The sequence below is a fragment of the Gracilinanus agilis genome, chromosome 3, assembly GCF_016433145.1.
Source record: "Gracilinanus agilis isolate LMUSP501 chromosome 3, AgileGrace, whole genome shotgun sequence".
Classification (NCBI taxonomy): domain Eukaryota; kingdom Metazoa; phylum Chordata; class Mammalia; order Didelphimorphia; family Didelphidae; genus Gracilinanus; species Gracilinanus agilis.
Window position 1 is genome coordinate 66,633,809 of NC_058132.1, and position 19,411 is coordinate 66,653,219.

At 41.7% G+C, this 19,411-nt stretch overlaps 1 protein-coding gene across 2 annotated transcripts in view; it reads right to left on the reverse strand.

The window, feature by feature from the left end:
- Nucleotides 1-3,842: 3,842 nt before the first annotated feature.
- Nucleotides 3,843-19,411, reverse strand: part of DNAJC8 (DnaJ heat shock protein family (Hsp40) member C8) — a 28,332-nt gene continuing 12,763 nt past the window's right edge. The window contains exons 3-9 of one of the 2 annotated variants that reach the window (XM_044667939.1): nt 18,932-18,988; nt 16,351-16,417; nt 13,535-13,629; nt 11,978-12,049; nt 10,443-10,534; nt 6,721-6,796; nt 3,843-4,673 (exon numbers count right to left, since the gene is read on the reverse strand). In XM_044667939.1, coding sequence (XP_044523874.1) covers nt 4,551-4,673; nt 6,721-6,796; nt 10,443-10,534; nt 11,978-12,049; nt 13,535-13,629; nt 16,351-16,417; nt 18,932-18,988 — 582 coding nt within the window. In that variant the 3' untranslated portion in view covers nt 3,843-4,550. The remainder of the gene's footprint in view (nt 4,674-6,720; nt 6,797-10,442; nt 10,535-11,977; nt 12,050-13,534; nt 13,630-16,350; nt 16,418-18,931; nt 18,989-19,411) is intronic. The other variant, XM_044667940.1, reaches the window with a different exon arrangement.

A 19,411-nucleotide genomic window follows, 5' to 3' on the forward strand; every position in this document is an offset into this window, starting at 1 on the left:
AAGCAGACCCGGAGCAAAACATTTAGGTTGATAGGATAGATAACTTCTCCCCTTCCCCCCTTTTCTCTTCTTTATTGTTTCCTCTCTATTTGTAAATAAATTTCTGACTCAAGATATAATACTGGTGACTACATAATTTCACATAATCATCGTCCAACCATTAATTTTAATCTTTATACGTGTCACCTCACTCCCATCGCCATTTGATAAATTCCATGGCTCCTTATTGCCTTCAGGATCAAATATAATGAAGTTCTTCACAGGCTTCCCCTTCCTACCCTCCACATACTCTGTGATCCAGAGACAGTGACCTCCAAACTGTTCCTCACCCAAGAACTGCAGACTTCAAGTGTATTCACTGTCTCCCATGCCTGGAACACTTTCCACCTCCCCTCCGTCTCCTGGCTTCCCTCAAGTGCCAACTAAGGATTCACCTTCTTCAAGAGGCTTTCCCCAGTCCTCCATCTCAATGCCTTCCTTCTGAGACTTATCAGTTGATCTGGTATATGTCTTGTTTGTACATAGTTCCCTCCCCTATTAGACTGTGGGCTACTTGAAGGCTCCTAATTAATTTTGTCTTTGTATTCCCAGTAGTTAGCACAATGCCTAGCACCTAGAAGGCACTTTAATAGATACTAGTTGATTGAGGACAGAGCCAATGTTCTTTCTACTGTAAAATACAGATTCCCTAGTTACAAGGCATCTAGGTGGAAAAAAGACTTAAAAGTTGGGGGAAACTTGAATTCCATTCTGGTCTCCAACACTAGCTATGCAACTCAGAGCAAGTCACTCACCTGTTCCCTCATCTGTAAAGGATCAAATGTGTTAACATATATATAATATATGTGTATATATACATACATATATCACTTAGAAGACCTTACAGAGCTATGCAAATGCTAAATATTATTATTCCTTCCTACTCCCAACCCCTATCCTGAATGCCATGTCTACAAAAGCATTTCCCCCCTATTTCAAGTAGGAAAACAGAATTGTGAAGAAATTCCCCAAACCGAGACATCCATGGTTCACAGAAGAGGTTAGGGAAACAGCCTCAGCCTCCTTCTCTCATATTCATTCATTCATTTCCATCATAATCATATCCATCATATTGGATATCTCTAGGTCTGGATCTGTGAATTCACAGATGTTGGGAACTTCCTAGTGTGGAAATTTCCTAGAGTGCAAATTGCTACATTTGATCATTTCTAACCTTATATAAAGGTTAACTTTATCTTCACTAGGGGCATTGAGAGTTCTGACCCAGGGTTAATTGGCATCTTAAAGCTGGCCAAGTGCTTTACATAAGTAATTTTCACACTCACTGATGTTACAGGAATTCTCTTTTTTACAGTTGATGAAACTGAATTTAATGACTTGCCCAAAGCTCAAAGATAAAATTAAGAGTCAGAACCCAGTGGCTCCCAACTCCAAATTTAGCCTGCCTTTGGCTATAGCCTGAGGCTTCCTAAGAAAGGAAGAGGAAGGGCAGGGTAAGTCCCTCAAATGCTTCCTCCCTGCTAACCCTCAAAACCAGCTCCTCCTTGGCAGTTCCATTGATTATAAATCTCCCCCAGGGAGCATCTGAGCACCAGCAGGGAACTATAGTTATGTGGCCTGGGTGTATGTCTCTCGTTTAGCATGAAGCTTATACAAAGAAAGGGTAGAACAACACCCAGACAGCTACACTGCTGGCTGCTCGGACCACTGGTATACATAGGTAGATGGCTGGTAGGGGAAGGGGCCTGGGAGCCTGACCTTTCCCTTTCCAATGGTCTTATCATTTCATGTCATCTAGTGTGTTTGGCCACCTCTTTCCTGCCTGAAAGCTAAGTGGCAATTTCCCTTCTCCCACCCCATTCCTATCCCAGGATAAAATTTCCAAACCCACAAAACAATAGTATCCATGCCTTCTCTTGTACAAATGGGAAAGTCTAATGGATACATCTTAGTTGTGCCTCTGCCATTTTTTAAAACCCTTACTTTCTGTCCTAGTATCAACTCTAGGACAGAAGGGCAAGGACTAGTCTAGGCAAACGGGGTAAAGTGACTTGCCCAGAGTCAAACACATCAAAGCCTGAGGCCAAATTTGAACCCAGGACCTCCTGACTCCAGGTTCGGCACTATTCACCATGCTATCAAGCTGTCCTACCCCTATTGCCCATTTTTTCCATAATTCTTACAATAAAAGGACAAACTTGGGACTTCTAGCCTGTATCATTTACTGACTGCTCCTCCCTGCTTTGGAGGCTTATCCTAAACGGTTCCATCATTAGGTATGATAGGGATTATGCCACTTTGAAGTTTAGAATCATTTGTTTGAGTTATGACTGGGGTGCCCAACTTCCCATCTTTTGTCACTCACAATGTAGACAGGAGGACAATGCTAGGATCCAAGTAAAATGAAGTGGTATGATAGAAGGGAAGTGGAGAAAGCAGGGCTCTGCCAGTTGTCTTGTTGGGTGCGATCCTGGACAAGGTGACTTCCTTGCCCTGTGCCTCAGTTTCCCTCTCTGTAAAAATAGGAATTGGACCAGCTATCATATTATATAAAGACTCTTTACAGTGAAGTGATATGAAATCTACCGATTCCACTCTAACTTTCCAAGATTAGAAACCTCCTAAATTCTTTTCCAGCACATTTTGGACACATACACTGAGCTGCTGGTCATCCACTCTGCATTGTACCAGGCATGCATACCTGTCTACTTTATCCAGACCGACACATAGCCAGATACTACTCCTCTCTCAGTCCTATGTGGGTACACAGAAGCCACTGCCATAGACATCCTAAAAGAATTGCAGAGGGAAAAGACATACAAGAAACGGCAAAAGGAGAAAGATCCAGAGACATTGTAAAAAATGTATAATAGGGAAGCTAGATGGCTCAGGGAATAGAGCTCCAGACCTGGAGTCAGGAAGACTTAGGTTCAAATCTGGTCTCAGGACGTTTCTTAGCTGTGTGTCCCTGGGCAAGTCACTTCACCCCATTTGCCTAGTTCCTGCCCTTCTGTCAAGAGTTGTTACTGGGACAGAAAGGTTTAAAAAAAAATACATAACATACCTTTTCAGGTAGCAAATGGTCTCCCAAATTGTCTCCTCAAAAGTGAGAATGGAGCTGCCTGAACCCACTCTTTTTCACCTCAGCACTCACATAGGTGGCTGAAACATCTGCCACTCTCCGCCTCTAGGCCAGCAGCAGTACAGAGGCCAGCCAGGGATGTCCAGGGATACTGCTCTGCCCACAGTAGCTCCAACCCTCAGGACCAGAGTGACTAAAAATGGGTGTTATCCCTTTCACATTTCCCTAGCTAAGGGTAGGAGTGGCAAAGAGTAAAGGCAGGAAGGAGGAATCAAGATTGTCAAAGTCCACCCAAATAGCAGGGTCTAATCAACAGTCAAAGATCAATAATCCAGAACCTTTGCAGGCTTCAAGATTTAATCTCATCCCTCTCCAAGGAATACACACTGAGAGTCATGAAAAAGTTATTTTTCATTTCCACTAAGAAATGAAATATCTAAGCATTATCCTCATTTTCTAATCATTCCCAAAACAAGTGCAAAACTCCTTGACAGGTGATTTGGTAACCTGGAGGACAAAGGTACTATATCCTGAGCTGGCTCAGAGCAGGTAAGGAGAGGTCAGAGAAGAGCACAATCTTCAAAATAATGGCCGAGGATGACAGCTAGTCTGAGGACAGGTGGTTCCAAGTTTTAACTCCCATTACCTAGCTCTTACCTCTCTCTTCTACCTTGGAATTGATATTTAGTATGGATTCTAAGACAGAAGGTAAGGTTTAAAAAAAAAAAAAAGAAAGAATGGCTAAAGGAGAATGCAGCAGTAGTTTTGGTAGAAAAATTTATTATACATACAGAATATTGCCACTAACTAAAGGTAAACAAGCTAGGATAGAGTTGTGCTAGATGGACGATGACGGCAAGCTCTTTGGAAATCAAACAGGTGACGGTGGCTCTGGTCTTGACACGCTGTTCATCACTTGGGAAGAACAAGGCCTGGTTTCTGAGCACAGACAGCGGGAGGTTGGGGTGACGGTGACCCCTCCACCAAGGTACTGCTTCTTTCACCATCCAACCCCGAAATACAAAAGCTGGGCTTTGACACTGCTCACCCAAGAATGGGCTTGAAGGAAGGGATGACTTCCCTAAAGGCAGACTTTTCCTAAGTCACCCAACACCATTTTAAGCAACTGGTTTAATGAGATGATTTCCACACACTCTACATGAAGTTCATAAAGGTCACAATTCAGTGAAGTACAAAACATTAAATTACAAACAGCAACAGAGGTGGACAGTGCCCTCCCCATCCCACGCCCTGGGCGGCGGCTGGCAGGGGACCGGGCCAGGCTGCTTTTAAACCAGGCCCCTTGTTTCCATGTACAAAAGAATTACTCTGATCAATATTAAATTGTACTGAAAACCAATGGACTAAAAAGCCAATACTATTCTATGTGGGGGATGAGTCCTTCAAAGCAGGAGGGGGGGGGGAGAGCGGAGGGAGGGAAAGGCCCCTGTTGCTGCAGCCCCAGACATCACTCCCGCTGCTCCATTTTTACTTTGGGTGGCCTCAGGAAGGTCCGATTTTTCTTCTCCTTTTTTCCCTTTGTGTTTGCCTGGAAATTTCGCCAACTGTCCACACGCCCGTCTCGACTTTCCTGAGTACAAAGAGTTTCAGAATCAGAGGACTGTTGGCAAAAGGAAGAGCTTTACCTATGGGGCCCATCTTTCCAACTGAAGAGACTTAGGGGCTCTTCCTCTAATGGTCCATTTATCAGGTTTCACAAAGAGGAGGAAAGAAGCCCAGCTCCCCAAGGCCCCCAGTCATAGGGGTAAAACCAAGAACCTCTCCAGACTGGGAGATTTCACCCATCTCCCAAAGAAGATATAAATAGAATGGAGGAGGCCAAAAGAACTGTGTTAAGAAAAGACCTGCTAGATCAATGAGGTGGTAACAAGAAAGCTGCTTTGGCTAGAATCTAGTCCCAAGCAGAAGCCTGATCCTCTAATAAAGAGAGGGCTGTCCTCATCCACTAGGATTCTGGGAAGAGCTTTAGTTTAGCGCAGGCCCTGAACATCTATCTCCAAGGGGACTCTGCTGCAAACAATCCCAAGTTATCCCTCCATCCTCCAATTCCCATAGGTCCTTTGCTTAGTCCTGCATGTAGAAATGAGGATAGTATTTAGACTACCCCTAGCTCACAGGATTACTGAGAGGAAATCACTGTAAACAATAAAGCCACTATCTAAATAAGTTACCTTTCTAATTCAGGAAGGCAGGACCACCTCCCTCAATCCTGCCCCAAGCTCCTCACAGCAATAATCAGTTGCCATCTCTGCTGCCCACAATGGAAAAGCACTGTCACTTAAGCCAAGTGGATATTTCCAATATGAGGCAACATGCCCTGGTGACCCACACTACAGAAAGTGACGGTCTGAGAAGGGAATTCATTGTATGCCTCAAATGCCTAATACCATTCTAGGTTTGGTGGGGGATACGACCCTGCCCTTGCCCCTGTGGAGCTTATCATCTTGTTGGGGCGACAAAACTGATACCCAGGAAAGAGCTCCATGAGATGGCAAAACAAGTGACAGATGCCAACATCTGAGCAAAGGAGAGCACTGCATGGCCTGGCATGGCTCCCCTTCATGGAAAAAACTCAAGCTGGGCCAAGACCCACAGATTGATTTGGATACACAAACAAGGGACATGGGCTAGCTGGAGGAACCCAAGGCACAGAGTTTAGGAGACCTGGCTGGAGGCTTCCAGGGTGGCCTCTTTCAAAACCTGGTCAGGGGAAAGAACTCCCCCAGATCTACAGGAAGCTAATCTTTCCAGGCTCTGTCTCCTAACACAAGAAACAGACAAGAGGGCCTTTTGGATGGGAAACATCAGAACATGGAATATTATAGTTGAAAATGGGAAAAACTTCAAGTCTCCCAAGTCAAATCTCTTGTTTTTTAATGAGGAGAAACCCGTTTCAGGAGGGCCAGAAACTTTTAGACCATCTTCCAGCCAGGGGATCAAGGCCAGGAAGTTTGAGATAAGTGTTGTTGGACCCCACCACAGTAGAGGGGGAATTGGAAGAGGGCCCACTCCTCTTTTTTCCCTGGAGAATATGGTACTGAACCCAGAGCTCATGCAGAAGACAATCTAGGCCTTGGGGGAATGGGAAGAGTTCCCCTCCAGTCACCCCAAGGAATGTTCCTTTGTCTACTCTCCCACCAATAATTGAAGCACAGGGAGGAATAGGATTATGGCCAAAAAACAAGTACCAAAGTCTCATGGGAGTAAAGTGGGAGCCAAGTTCACATATAACTGGGAGATGGGGATAGAATGTATATGTCAAAATCCAGGAAAATCCTATGAGAGGAGGCATTTGAGATGTCTTTTGAAGAAGAGCAGAAATATATTAAGAATGGGAGACTGGCTACTAGTCTTCCCTTGATTTCAAGTAGCCCTGTGAGCCCAGAAGAATCATTTAACTCCAACACTAACTGCAGTAAATTTTTTTAAAAAAGAAAAAAAAAAACACAATGCTTAAAAGCTGGGCCTAGACGTAATCAATCTGGAGTCCACTCCCTGCTCTGAGCAAGTCCCTGTCCTTCTCTGAAGTTCAGTCTGGTAATCAAGAACTTCAAGGCTCTCCTGCTCGGGTGTTCTGCACTCAGGGCCTGGCCCCAGATGATTCAGCTGAATTTTACCTCAAAGTTTTTCTGCCACTCTCTTTCTCTCTTTGCTTTTTCTTGTGCTTCAATCTCCTCCTCTCTTTGTCGCTTCCTAGAAGGAAAGCCAGAACATGATGCTTAGAGGACAAACAGCACTAAAGACAGCTGAGCACAGACCTCAAGGAGCATAAAGAATGGGAGACTCTCCCATAAGCCTCCATGATTCACCAGCCTTCCTGAGCAGGAAGGAGGCCACAGAGTTTCTCCCTTGAGGCAGGCCCAGAAATCAAGTTACTGCTGCAGAAGGGTATCCAAAATACTCAAAGTCCTCCACTAAATGCTACCTCTCTTCTCCACATTGTGATGAGGCAAAGAGGGACAATCAACCCCTACCTCCCCAAAACAGGAAGGAAAAGTAGAGCACAGATTGATTTCAGACTACAGAGGAGTTAGTAGCAGGAAGGACTAAAGCCTGATTCTGTCTGCTGACACTGCCTCTAAAGACAGGACATCTCCCTGGCCAATCCCTGGCCTGAAACAAGTCTACCTCAAAGGGCATCCTGAACCAGAATAAACAACTGTGTCACTAAAAATTTGCAAAGGATGAAAAACCACAGAGCTCTATTGATTTAAAAAAAAAAAAAGACTATGGAAGAAAGCAACTGACTTTGCAAAATAACTTTTGTTCAGTTGTAGAACACACGGACCAAAGACAGAAGAAGATGCTGATTAAGACCTTTCATTTGAGGTTACAGAAAGAAGGAACAGCATGGTCTTGCAGACAGTCTTCTCACAAGGCATAGGTGTGGACACCAATGACACCCTGGGTGACCTGGGGCTGGTCACTGTGACCCTCGGAGGCTAAGGAGTCTCATTTGTAAAACAAGAACACTATGGCCTATATTCTCATGATATTGGTTGTCTCCACGATTCACTTTCATCATCACTCACACTCCAAAGCTGATTATGATAATGATCATGAGAGGAATAAACAAAGTGCTATGGAAGCTCAGAGGAGGTAAGAGGAAAAAAAGAAGGAAATCTTTTAGAATGATAGGACAATTAAGATGGGTCATGAGGGATTAAATTCAATTCTACAAGTGATTATTAATTATCTACAATCAATCAATCAATAAGCATTTACTAAGCACCTGCTATGGTACTAGGGACTATGCTAAGGACTTTACAACAACCTTGGGAAGGAGGTACTATTTCCATCCCTATTTTGCATTTGAGAAAACTGAAGAAGATTGAGGTAAAGGATCTTGTCTGTGATCACACAACTATAGCTGGAATGTGAGACTGTAGCTCTTACCTACCCCCTCAAAAGTATTCTTTCCACACCACAAAACAGGAGTGAAACAGTGATACAAATAATTAATCCAAGGCAAAATGGGCCAAACTCCTCAGGAAAGGTAACAGGAACCTTAAGGAGAGATCTCTATTAGAAGTATCAGAGACACTGTAGAAGAAACACCAAGTGGCAAAGAATTGGAAATGGAGGGATGTCCATCAATTGGGGAATGGCTGAAAAAAATGTGGTATAGGATGGAATAATACTATTGTGCTATAAGAAATGATAGACAGGATGGTTTCAGAAAGAACTGTAAAGACCTACATGAACTAACGCAGAGTGAAATAAGCAGAACCCGGGAGAACATTGTACACAATAACAGCAATACTGTGGGAAGATCAACTGTGATAGACTTAGCTTTATCAGCAATACAATGACTCAGAACAATTCTGAGGGACTTATAACAAAGAAAGCTAACCACCTCCAGAGAAAAAACTAATGAATTTGGAATACAGACAAAAGTATCAAAGAAAGATTAAAAAAAATTTTTTTTTCACTTTTTCACTTTGGTTTATTTGTTTTTATTTTGAGGTGTTGGTTTTATATGAGTATTCTCTTACAACAATGACTAAAATGGAAGTATGTTTTGCATAATACTTGTATAACCCAGATCAAATAGCTTACCATCACCAAGAGGAGGGAGAGAATGGAGGAGAGGAGACATTTGGATCTTACAACTTCAGAAAACGTATGTGGAAAGTTGTTATTACATGTAATTAGGAAAATAAAATAGCTTTTAAAAATAAAAAAACTTTTTTAAGTTAAAAAAAGAGAGAGAAAGGAGCAGCAGAAGAAACACTAAACCCTGAGTTGGGTCTCTTGGGGAGAGAAGGATTTCCATGGGCAGAGAGATGTGGGTGATTCATCTAAGCATGAATGGTTGGAGAAAGGAACAGAATCAATAAAGATGAGTGGGGTTGGAATCTAATCTATGGGAGCAGAATTAAGCAGGTCTGAAAGGCAGGTTAGGAAAGGCTTTGAATGCTTAAGAAAATGAGGTTATTTGGTAAGCAAAAAGGGAGCAATGGAAATGAAGAGATTAGTGGGGTTCCTTTTGTGGTTGAGATGGCAGCTAGGGGGTGCCACAGTGTACAGAGCACTGGGCCTGGAGTCAGGAGGACCCAAGTTCAAATTTGGTCTCACTCACTAGCTTCCCACCCTGGGAAGGTCACTTAACTTCTCCATTTTGGTTTCCTCTAAGTAAAATGGAGGTAATAACAGTACCTACCTCCTGGGGGTGGCTATGAAGATCCAAACTTTAAGTGGTTGATTTTATTATTACTTCATCTTACACCTGGGCAATGGAGAAACCTAGATGTATCTAGATTCATGGAGCAAAGCAGGCCAGCCATCCAATAGGACTGGTGAGTCTACATAGCCCTAGATCTCTCTGTGGCCCTCCAGGACAGGTGTGCTCCATCTTACCCAAAAGCTAGAGAAAGGGTGGTGCCAAGCATTCAAATCTTTATGAAAATAATGTCTTGCATGTAACAGTACTTAATAAATGTTTTTCAAATGACTCCAGTAATAATTATAGCCTGATCTTGAAAACAGTCTGGTTCCACTGCAGATATAACACTACTTACTGTCTGGTGAAAGATGTTGAATCACAATAAAAGTCACCAAAAAAATCTATCCCTCTTTGACTCAACAAACCTATAGCTAGAAATACCTACCTTAGAAATTATTAAAGAGGACCAAAGAACCTAGAGTACAAAAAAATGATCCTAATGTTTCATCTATCACAGTGAAGATACAGAATGAAAATCTACACGCAATCACTGGACTACAGCTGAATCAAATGATAGTAGATTACTACCGCCAGGGCCTGTGACAGTCCTCAAAGACTGCTAAGGGGCATCAGAATACACAGAGTGCTGGTCCTGGAAATAGGAAGACCTGAGGTCAAATCAGGTCTCCCTATACTTACTAGCTATAGGACCCTGGCAAGTCAATGAACCTTCTGCCTCAATTTCCTCAACTGTAAAATGGAGATTAACAACAGTACCTTCTCCCAGGGTTGCTGAGAGAATCAAACAATACTTATAAAGAGCTTAGCACCGAACCTGGCACATAGTAGGCAATTAATAAATGCTTATTACCTTCCTCCCTTATAAAAAATAAAGAATATCAAGAAATATAGAAAGACTAACACAAAAAGGAGTAAAATGAGGCATGTCCACATTATAAGAACAAAATGAAGGCAACCATTTTTAAGGGCAGCAAAACTTTGTACACACAAAGAAAAGATTCAGATGAGAACCTAGACACCCCTCCCCCCAAATCATTATTTTGCATTTAAGAAAAAAGTGAGTAGAATGTATTTATTGTGAAATATGTACAAAACCAATACAAAAGAATCTAGGTTCCCAAACAGGGTTTAACCTGATGTCATCAAATTTACCGTTCATGCATTTCTTTAGCTTCTCTCTCTTTCCTCTTAATCTCCAATTCAGCAAAAAGCTTCATTGTCTGTTTGTAAACTGCTTGTTTGAACTGTAAGAAAATAAATAAGAATGTAAAAAAAATGTTCCAGGACTCAACTATATAATGAAATCCAAGGGAAAAGTAGATTAAATAAAATGGGGAAATTTTACCTTCTAAAATAAAGATAAGTCTTTCTGCATGTTGGTGCCAGAAGGCACCAAACCTTCCTGCTCAGACACAGGGTAATCAGGAGAAAAAACAGAACCTTCCTCCTCTACAGGAACTTGCCTTCTCCTCCCACACACCCATGGGATATACACCCAACAGAGAAGCACCAAGGTTCCAAAAAGTCTATGTATCTTTGAAGATAAATGTATCTTCACATCATCAGCTTGGGAGGTTTTAAAGACATTATGAGCAAAGAAAGAGAAAAACCCAGAGAGGTCAGGGCAAAACCTGACCCACAATCATTCCTTTAACTCAGTGATTCCCAAAGTGGATGCTACCACCCCCTGGTGGGTGCTGCAGCGATCCAGAGGAGCAGTGATGGCCACAGGTGCATTTATCTTTCCTATTAATTGCTATTAAAATTTTTTAAAAATTAATTTACAGGGGGCTAAGTAATATTTTTTCTGGAAAGGGGGAAGTAGGCCAAAAAAGTTTGGGAACCATTGCTTTAACTGTTAAAAGTATTGATATTCATAGGGCACTAAGGTAAACCTATAGAATAGGGCAAAACTGTTCAATGAAGTTTACAATCCCAATTGAGTAGATGAAGCATAAGATAAAATAGAGAGCCTAGGAAGGTCACCTAGTCAGAACCAGAAGATGAAACAGACCCGAAACTTCAAGTCCATGATAGCACAGACATATAACTAATGGACAAAATGACAGAGAAACCATTTTCTTGTGTCCCCTTTCAATTTCTCCGATCTATCAACTCTCAAGAACAAAGTTTATATGCTTAATGAATGCTAAAATCAAACAGCAAAGTAGAGGAAAAATGGAAATGAATATGGGAGCTTTTTATAGAGAACATTTTTCATTCTAAGACCAAATAAATTTGACCTATTATTATCAGGAAAACAATATACACAAACTTTGGGGCTACAGGGTGTTTTTGGCCAATTTTGGTTTCTTTCAAAGTTCTAGACTCTATAGGAACAGGAGAGAAAAAATAGCTACAAAGAGAGCTGGTGGAATTGGAATTCCTTCCAATGTGGAAAAAGTATCCCTGAAGAAGAGGTAGTAGAAAAACACTGAAAATGTTGAGGGTTGTCAGACAAGAAGGGAGCACACAAAACTACCCTCTTTGAGGGTTTCAAGTAAGCCAGAGATTTCACTTGGAGAGCTCAGAAATCAACACTTCATTTCTCAATCCTCTGAAACCACGAGGCCCTGGGACTCTGGGGGATCTGGGTCTCACCACCATCATGGCCAACCAAAGCTTAGACAAGATTTCCCATTCTGAATCACTTTAGAAAAGCATACACTTTTTTTCCTGAAACTCACCAATTCAGGGTCATCTTCTTCCACATTTGTAGGCTTTCCTTCTTTCTTTAGCTGTTTCTTTCGCTCTTTTACCTAAAAACAAGAGTCTTGTTAAAAGAACCCCAAAGCATCTGACACAAGTCATACAATGGGAAGTGGAGTAGGGATGCATCTTTCTCCTTCCAGTCCAATCCATGTAGGAACAGAAGAAGACCAGCTCTCAACACCGCAGGGCCTATGAGTGACACAGATTAGGTAATTCTCATGTCACTGCTGGGTCTACTACCCCTTCTGTTTCAAAGGGCAAAAGGGATTCAAATGAAGGCAAGGATTAGGGGCAGATCCCTCAGGGCACCAGCAACTGTAACAACTTGCAAGTAGTGACATGTATATAAGCCCCAACAACTGTCTGAATAAAAACAATGTTGGGTTTTAAAACCTTCTTAAACCAAGACTAAGCAAAATGTTATTCTTCCTATTTCTTCCCCTAAAAGGGAGAGCCTGAAACTAAAACAAACCTACAACTCTAAGCAAAGTCAATGTACTCATCCCTTCAAGAATTTGATTTCTACCATCTAGCCAACAGAAATCAACCTTAGTGCCCCCTGGTGGTCACAAGATGAAGTCTTACAACTATCCCATTCAAGTATCCTCCGAACAGGTTGGAACCCACTTGCCATTAATGTGCTGACTGCCCAAAGGTATTTCTATCAGAATCTCTACAAGATATTAGCTGTAAGGGCAAGTTTTCCTCACTGCTTGCTTCCCCATGATGTACACAGTAGGAAAATCCTTTTTCAAGAATGTTAACTACTATCGAAGTTATTTCTTCTGGGGACCACTCATTAAAAAAAATTCATTATGATTGGTTATAGATTTTTATGTCAAATGCTCAACTAAGGTTCTTCTGGAAAGAGATCATGCTCATCTGAACTCTTAAACTGACATGCAAAATAAAAGGCTTTCACCCATTTCTGACAAAAAAACTATTGCAATGTAGACTAAAAATTACACAAAGAAATCATTTCCCACTATTCAAGGGTGTCATGGCATCAAGGGGAAAACCTCGAAATCACTCATGAATGTCTCAATGTAGACAATTCAATACTGCTATATAACTCCTTTTAGGAAACAGAACAACACACCCAGCCATCCTCAAGTCCCAGCTCTAATCCCTGGACAAGATAAAACAAAGAATGGGCCATTCCACTTAACCAAAGGGAGCAGACACTTCCCATTTAATCTTACAGGACAGGTTAATATGGAGGAAATATTGGTGAAGCTGGTGAAGGGGGTGGCTTCTTTCTCTATGGCAGGGAATTGGCATCAGAAAAGGTGGGTGAATTACAACAGTTATAGCTATCTCTCTATGTTCTAGCAGGGCATCAAACATCCTGGGATATAGACAAACTACTCATAACTCTAGCTGTAGAAAAGGATAGATAAAGAACCTGGAGAGATCTTAGATTAAAGAGAGTGGTCTTGGTTGTGTTGACATTTGCTTCCCACCCACCCACCCACCTGCCCCTCTTCTGTATACAAGGCCCTGTCAGATCATCAGAACCCCATAACACTCACAGTGTGTTCCACATACTCTTTTCCTGCTTGAATGACATCCAGGGCCCTCTTTTTCTGTTCCTGATCCAGGAGCAACTTGTAGGCTTTGTCAACAGCTAGTACAAAACAATGAAATTAAAATGTTTGTTATTTACCCCCTGAAATCTCAGCTATCACAATATCTGGACTTCTGTGGCCAAAAGTTCTATTTTCATGGTTGATCTGAAGAACATGCAAAATAATACACTATATTCACTCAATTCCTCAAACAACAATATACAAATGTAAGGCAGAAAACTACAAATATGGAAGGGCTGGTATTCCCAAAAGAAGGAATGGGGCAGTTGGGCAGTAGAAGCAGCTCTAGTGGGAGGACAGCATGGATTTAGGCCCAACCCTACCACTACCAAAGAACCTGACTTCCTCAGGGCTCAGTTTTCCCATCAACAAAACAGAGGTGGCAATGACACAAAGAGATATCTTGAGATGAAAGACCTTATGTCATGCTGCCAGATATTGCCATTTTTAGAAGCCAAGTTATTCTGTGCTCACTGTCCTGCATCATTAAGCACAGGAACACAACTCAGAAGAGAAAAGGGAGTCTAGGCAATCCTTGGCTGCTGAGTTCCCCTATAGTTCCAGCACGAGTCTTTGATCCTGTTTTTTTCCTACAACAGAATAAAATTGAATTTTGAATGTTTTCATTGAATTTCATTTAAATTGAAAATGTAGGAGCTCTAGAAAGGGTCTGAATCAAACTAATGAAAAATACAAAATGGAAAAACCCAAATGAGAAAGAACTGTAGATGGAGGTCACCCTTTGGTCACACCTAATCTGCAATGAAGCCAGTCATCCATAAGCCTGTGAACCAGTGCTGCCTGCTCAATAAAACAACTCTATAAGGAGACTGAGAAAGGAGGGGAGGGAGTCAGGCATGTCCAGGCCATTGGCTTTCAAATCTCCTTGTCAAGACTTGCTGCTTCCAGCTGACCACCAGATACCCCCAGTCTACAGGTACAAAAGCATATGATTAAGTGTCTAGGTCAAGGTCAGCCTACCTTCTTTCTTCTTCCTTAACAATGGTGGTGCTGGCAGCCCTGGGCACACCAGCACAATGTAAGCTAAGTACAGAACAATCATATGGGATGGGTAGAGAGCAGGCCAAAGATCTTTTTACCTCCATCTTGAAAAAGTAGAGGCCCCACACAGTGGTGGAGAGAAAAGGATACTGGATGTGAAGGGGTGGGAAGTAAGGGACAGTTTATATTTAGTAGCTGTTTAACTTTAGGCAAGCCCACAACACTCTGAATAAGTTCTCTCAAGACTAAAATGGAAATTACTCTGGTGCTAGAACCTCCTCCACTGGGATGTTGTGAGCATCAGATGAAAATATGGAAGTAAGGGGATAGTGGTTGGATCTAGGATTTGATTGGTATAAGAAAATTCCCTGTACAAGGTACATCACACCAGGGGGGCAGTCTCAGTATTGGGGCACTGATCAAAGAAGTAATTTTGCCAAGGTCCCACAGCCCAGGGGGTTCCTGGCTCAGAGGCCACTTCCCTACTCACTGAGCTATGTCACCTCAATGGATATCAAGTGTTGCATAAATGTGAGATATAATTATTTTATGGCATAGGGCTTTGGGGCTTAGGAAATGCTGAATAAACCTCAAAGTTCTAAATCTCATCATAGTAATGGAAAAATTGAGGAATAGAATTAGGGTTAAATCCTGATATTTGCTAAGTATGTGTGACCTTGGAGCCTAAGTTTGTTGATCTATAAAATGGGTATGTAAGAGGCAAATTTAGATATTTACATATATATATTTAAGATGTGGTCGCCAGGAATCAATCAGATTTAGATTGATTCCATAATTAAAAATAGACCCAAGTCAGGATGGCTTTTATAGTAGTTTATTTACAATTAGGAAGGTTGAAGGTAGGGAAAGAGAGAGAGAAAAAAACTCTGGTCCGGACATTAAGAGATTAAACTAGGCTACTAGCCACAAGGCCTTAGCAATTAGAGGCAAAGAAGCCTCCTTGGGGTAGAGACTCTAGAAACGCCAAAGTAGGCGAAAGGAAGTCAGCCTAACTTACTCACATGACAATTCAGAGGGAAGCCGCCTGAGGTCTCACCTCCTTCTACACCAAGTTCAAGCGCCCACTCCTCTCAACAGGAAGTTACCATCATATTTGAAGGATAGCAACTTTCGTCACTTCCTGGAGGTCCACCTCTAATTCAAGTGGACAAATGGCAGCCTCAACACTGTTTTGGACTGCCTTTGGGCAGTCCCTTGTTCTGGATTTGTTACTTATTGTCACGTGTGGGTAACTCATCTCCCCTCCCCACTAAGGGAGGTGGGGATGACCTTATCTCTGGTGGCTAGAGTTTTAACTATGAATGGGGGATGAGCTAATTTCATTTACACAGGTAACACTTATACTACCCAACTACCTGACAGGGCTGTGAAAAAGGGGTTTGTAACCTCGAAGCACTAAATAAGGCCCATCTAACAACAGTCATCCTCCACCTCTGAAGATGATGGCATCTCGAAGAGAACTGAATGAACTAAGAGAAGACAGAAAGGCACATAGGAAGCCTGCTATGAAATGTTGTAGATGAACAAAAGAACCATATATCACAAATACAACAACTGTGTCCAAGGGCAGATATTCCAGTCCAAAGAGCTGATCATACATTTGAAGGGTAAAGACTCTGGCTCTCTCCTTCAGAGATGCACAAATGAGCTCTCACTCTGCTACCCAGGCCAGGGGTCAGTCTAAAAGGGCCTGCCCTGACTGTGCCCACCAGAGCCACTGGGTGGGATATAAATACCTTCAAAAGCCTTCTGTGCTCTCTCTGCATCATCTTGGTTCTTGTCAGGATGCACCAATATGGATAACTACAACAAGAAGAAGAAGAAGTCACTAAAAGAAATACCTGCTAAGACTACCCAGTACCAGGAAAATCTCTAGTTAAGCCTCTAGGAGAAGAAACACCTCCAAAGCAGAGCAAACAGGCCCAGTAGGAAGACTTGCCTTTTTGTTTTAGTCCTGCTCCATATGAGGCATGTAGCCTGCCTGGAGCCTTAAGTCTTTATCTATAAAATAGGGTGACTATTACTTGCATTAGCTACCTGCAGGGCTGCAAAGAGAACCAAAACCCTTGGACACTGCAAAGCAAAATGATCTTCCCAAGATCAAGATCTGAAAGTCATGTCACTGCCTTACTCAGTAGATAAGGAGCCAGTGGAATTTACTGAACAGGGGAGAGACATGGACAGACCTGTATCTTGTGAAAATCATTTTGACAAATATGAGGACGACAAATCAAGAGTAGGGGGAAACGAGACAAGGAGACCAGTTAGCAAGCTGTTGCAAAATGCTTAGGTGGGAGGTAATATGGGCCTGAACAAGGTGATGATTGCATGTGTGAAGAGAAGAGGCTGGATGTCAAATACATGTGGAGATAGAAATGGCAAGATTTGTCAGATTTGAAAACCTGGGAAGACTTTGATGTCCTCAACAGGAATCAGTAATAGGAAAGTTCAGTGAAGGGACTGATTGGCTGGGAGGAGGACACAATTCTGAGTGCTATTTTAGACATGTTAAGTATAAGAAGCCTATGATACATCCAGTTTGAGATGTCCACTAGGCAGCTGGTAATGGGAGACTAGAGCTAAGGAGGGAATGTTATATAAAGATCAGCTATTCCTCCTGTTATTTTGAGGAAAGATTAGAATATGTGCCTATTAAGTTGAGAGAATCTGCCAACATCTTAAAATGAAAACAGTACTTAAGAAATGAAATGGATAGACAAAGAGAAGTCCTGTTTTAATAAAACATTAGGTTTGAAAACAAAGAGAAAATGGACCACTTAAGAAGGAAAACACACAAAGACACACAAAATGGGAAATAACTGAGTAGCCTCCATGGAAAAAGTTTGACTTCATCTTAAAATGGGTGAGTCAGCAATGTGTTAAAAAAGCAAGGATGAAATCTGGAACATGACATCAAAGAGCTGGGAAATACAGTGTGTTGGTCGGGCTTTTCTGAAAGTACTGGATGCACTTAGAGGGACAGAAAAAAGTTGGAAAGTGTTCAGAGGAGAAGATATGTTAAATGGATTTACAAGGAGAGGTCAGAAGGAATGAGATTATTCAGTCTAAAGGAGACAATGATGAAGTAAAACTCAACCAACCAGGAGGTGCAGGATTTCTGTAAAAAGATCTGAAGAGCCATACCTGGGAGAATGACTGTGCATGAGAATAAGTAAGCAAAAGGATAAGTTTAAGTGAAAGGAGGTCTAGACAACATTCTATAAGATGATTTGGGGAAGGATCTTCCGGAAGAGTTTCCAGATTTTATATATTTATAGACAGATACTAAAAAAGTATTTCCTTTATCTATAACATGGATGTCATCAAAATATATGTATATGAATAATACCTATATCCTTTCCTAGAGATCCTTCCCCAAAGCACCTTATAGAAAGTTATTTAGTCCTTCTTTCACTTACATTGGTGAAGGACACAAGCAAGAAGATTAAGAAAGGGAAAGGGCTTGGGGGGGGGGGGGAGGAATCACATTGATATGTGGAAGTATATTTAAAAACTTTTTAATAAAACTGGAAATATTAAGAAATAAAATTTCTGACCTAAAAACTCTTCACAGACTTCTCCCTTCAGAAAACGTTCCCAGATAACTAAAAGTTGATGACCCAAAATGTCCAAATAAGGTCTTTAACCTTCCCCAGCCCAGAAGTGTTTGACACTAGGACCCACTTCTATTCCATGAAAGAGAGGCATCTTTGTTGCCTCTTTTCTCAATAAATATCCCCTGTATTGATCTTTCATTGATTCCTTGAAGAGAGTAGTCCAAGAAGGAATGGGATGGTGTCTTGGTTGCACAATTACTTTGAACCATTAACCTAAACTATATTTTTACATACTGGGATTTTTCTTCTTCAAGATTCCTATAGACATTATCTAAAATTATCTTGGGAGCAGAAAGTCACATCAGAGGCATGGAGGAAACATCTCTCTCTCCAATAAGATAAATCTTAAATAAAATTTTTTCTGGCAGATTTGGGTCTAAGAGAGAGCATCCCCCACCCCCAACAAACACACCCCTACTTTGAAGTTCAGCCACAAAGTAACTTTGAGTTCTCTGTGGCTCTTATAACATAAGTGTAACACTTTCTGCTTTAGGAGTAAAACATGGTTTATAGGGTTTTAAACATCACTGTGCTTAAAGTGAAGCAGTGGCTTTCACATTGCCACATCTTAGTTTTATAAGGGATCATATAGCCCTTAAGTGATTCCTCCCTGAACCACAAATAAGGCTGTGCCATGGATCTAGTAATTTCATCCAGACAGACCTCAGGGGCCACTGACAGCTCCAGAACGGTGGCTTACCTGCCTGAACCGCTTCTTGATTTCTTCATCTGTCACTTCGGGGTCTATCTGGAGAACCTATAAGTGCCAACAGTGATCAGGTTAAAGCAACAAAAAAGGATTTCCAAAAACAGAAGTGTGCGAACATGTGGTTTCTCTGAGCCAATCAATGACTGTGGGCACCTGCCCACAGGCACAGCTATTTCATTTCCTAAGTCATTTCTATGGTCCTCCACTGGCTTATTTTACCAGGAAAGGAAGTCACCTTAAACACAGAGCCAGGCTTCTAACCCCAAGGTCAATCCCCCAGGTATTATTTTTTTTCCCTCTTCCTCCAACAATGTAGAAAAATTCTTCTGCCCCATAGCTGTTTAAGCCAGCAAGGCAAAAGGAGAGATGCATTCTTAGGCATCACTAAGATCCAGTTCCCACTTCAGTCACATAACAATGACATGGCTAAGAGCTAAAACCAGAGATTAAGACTTCACTTCAGCAGTGAAG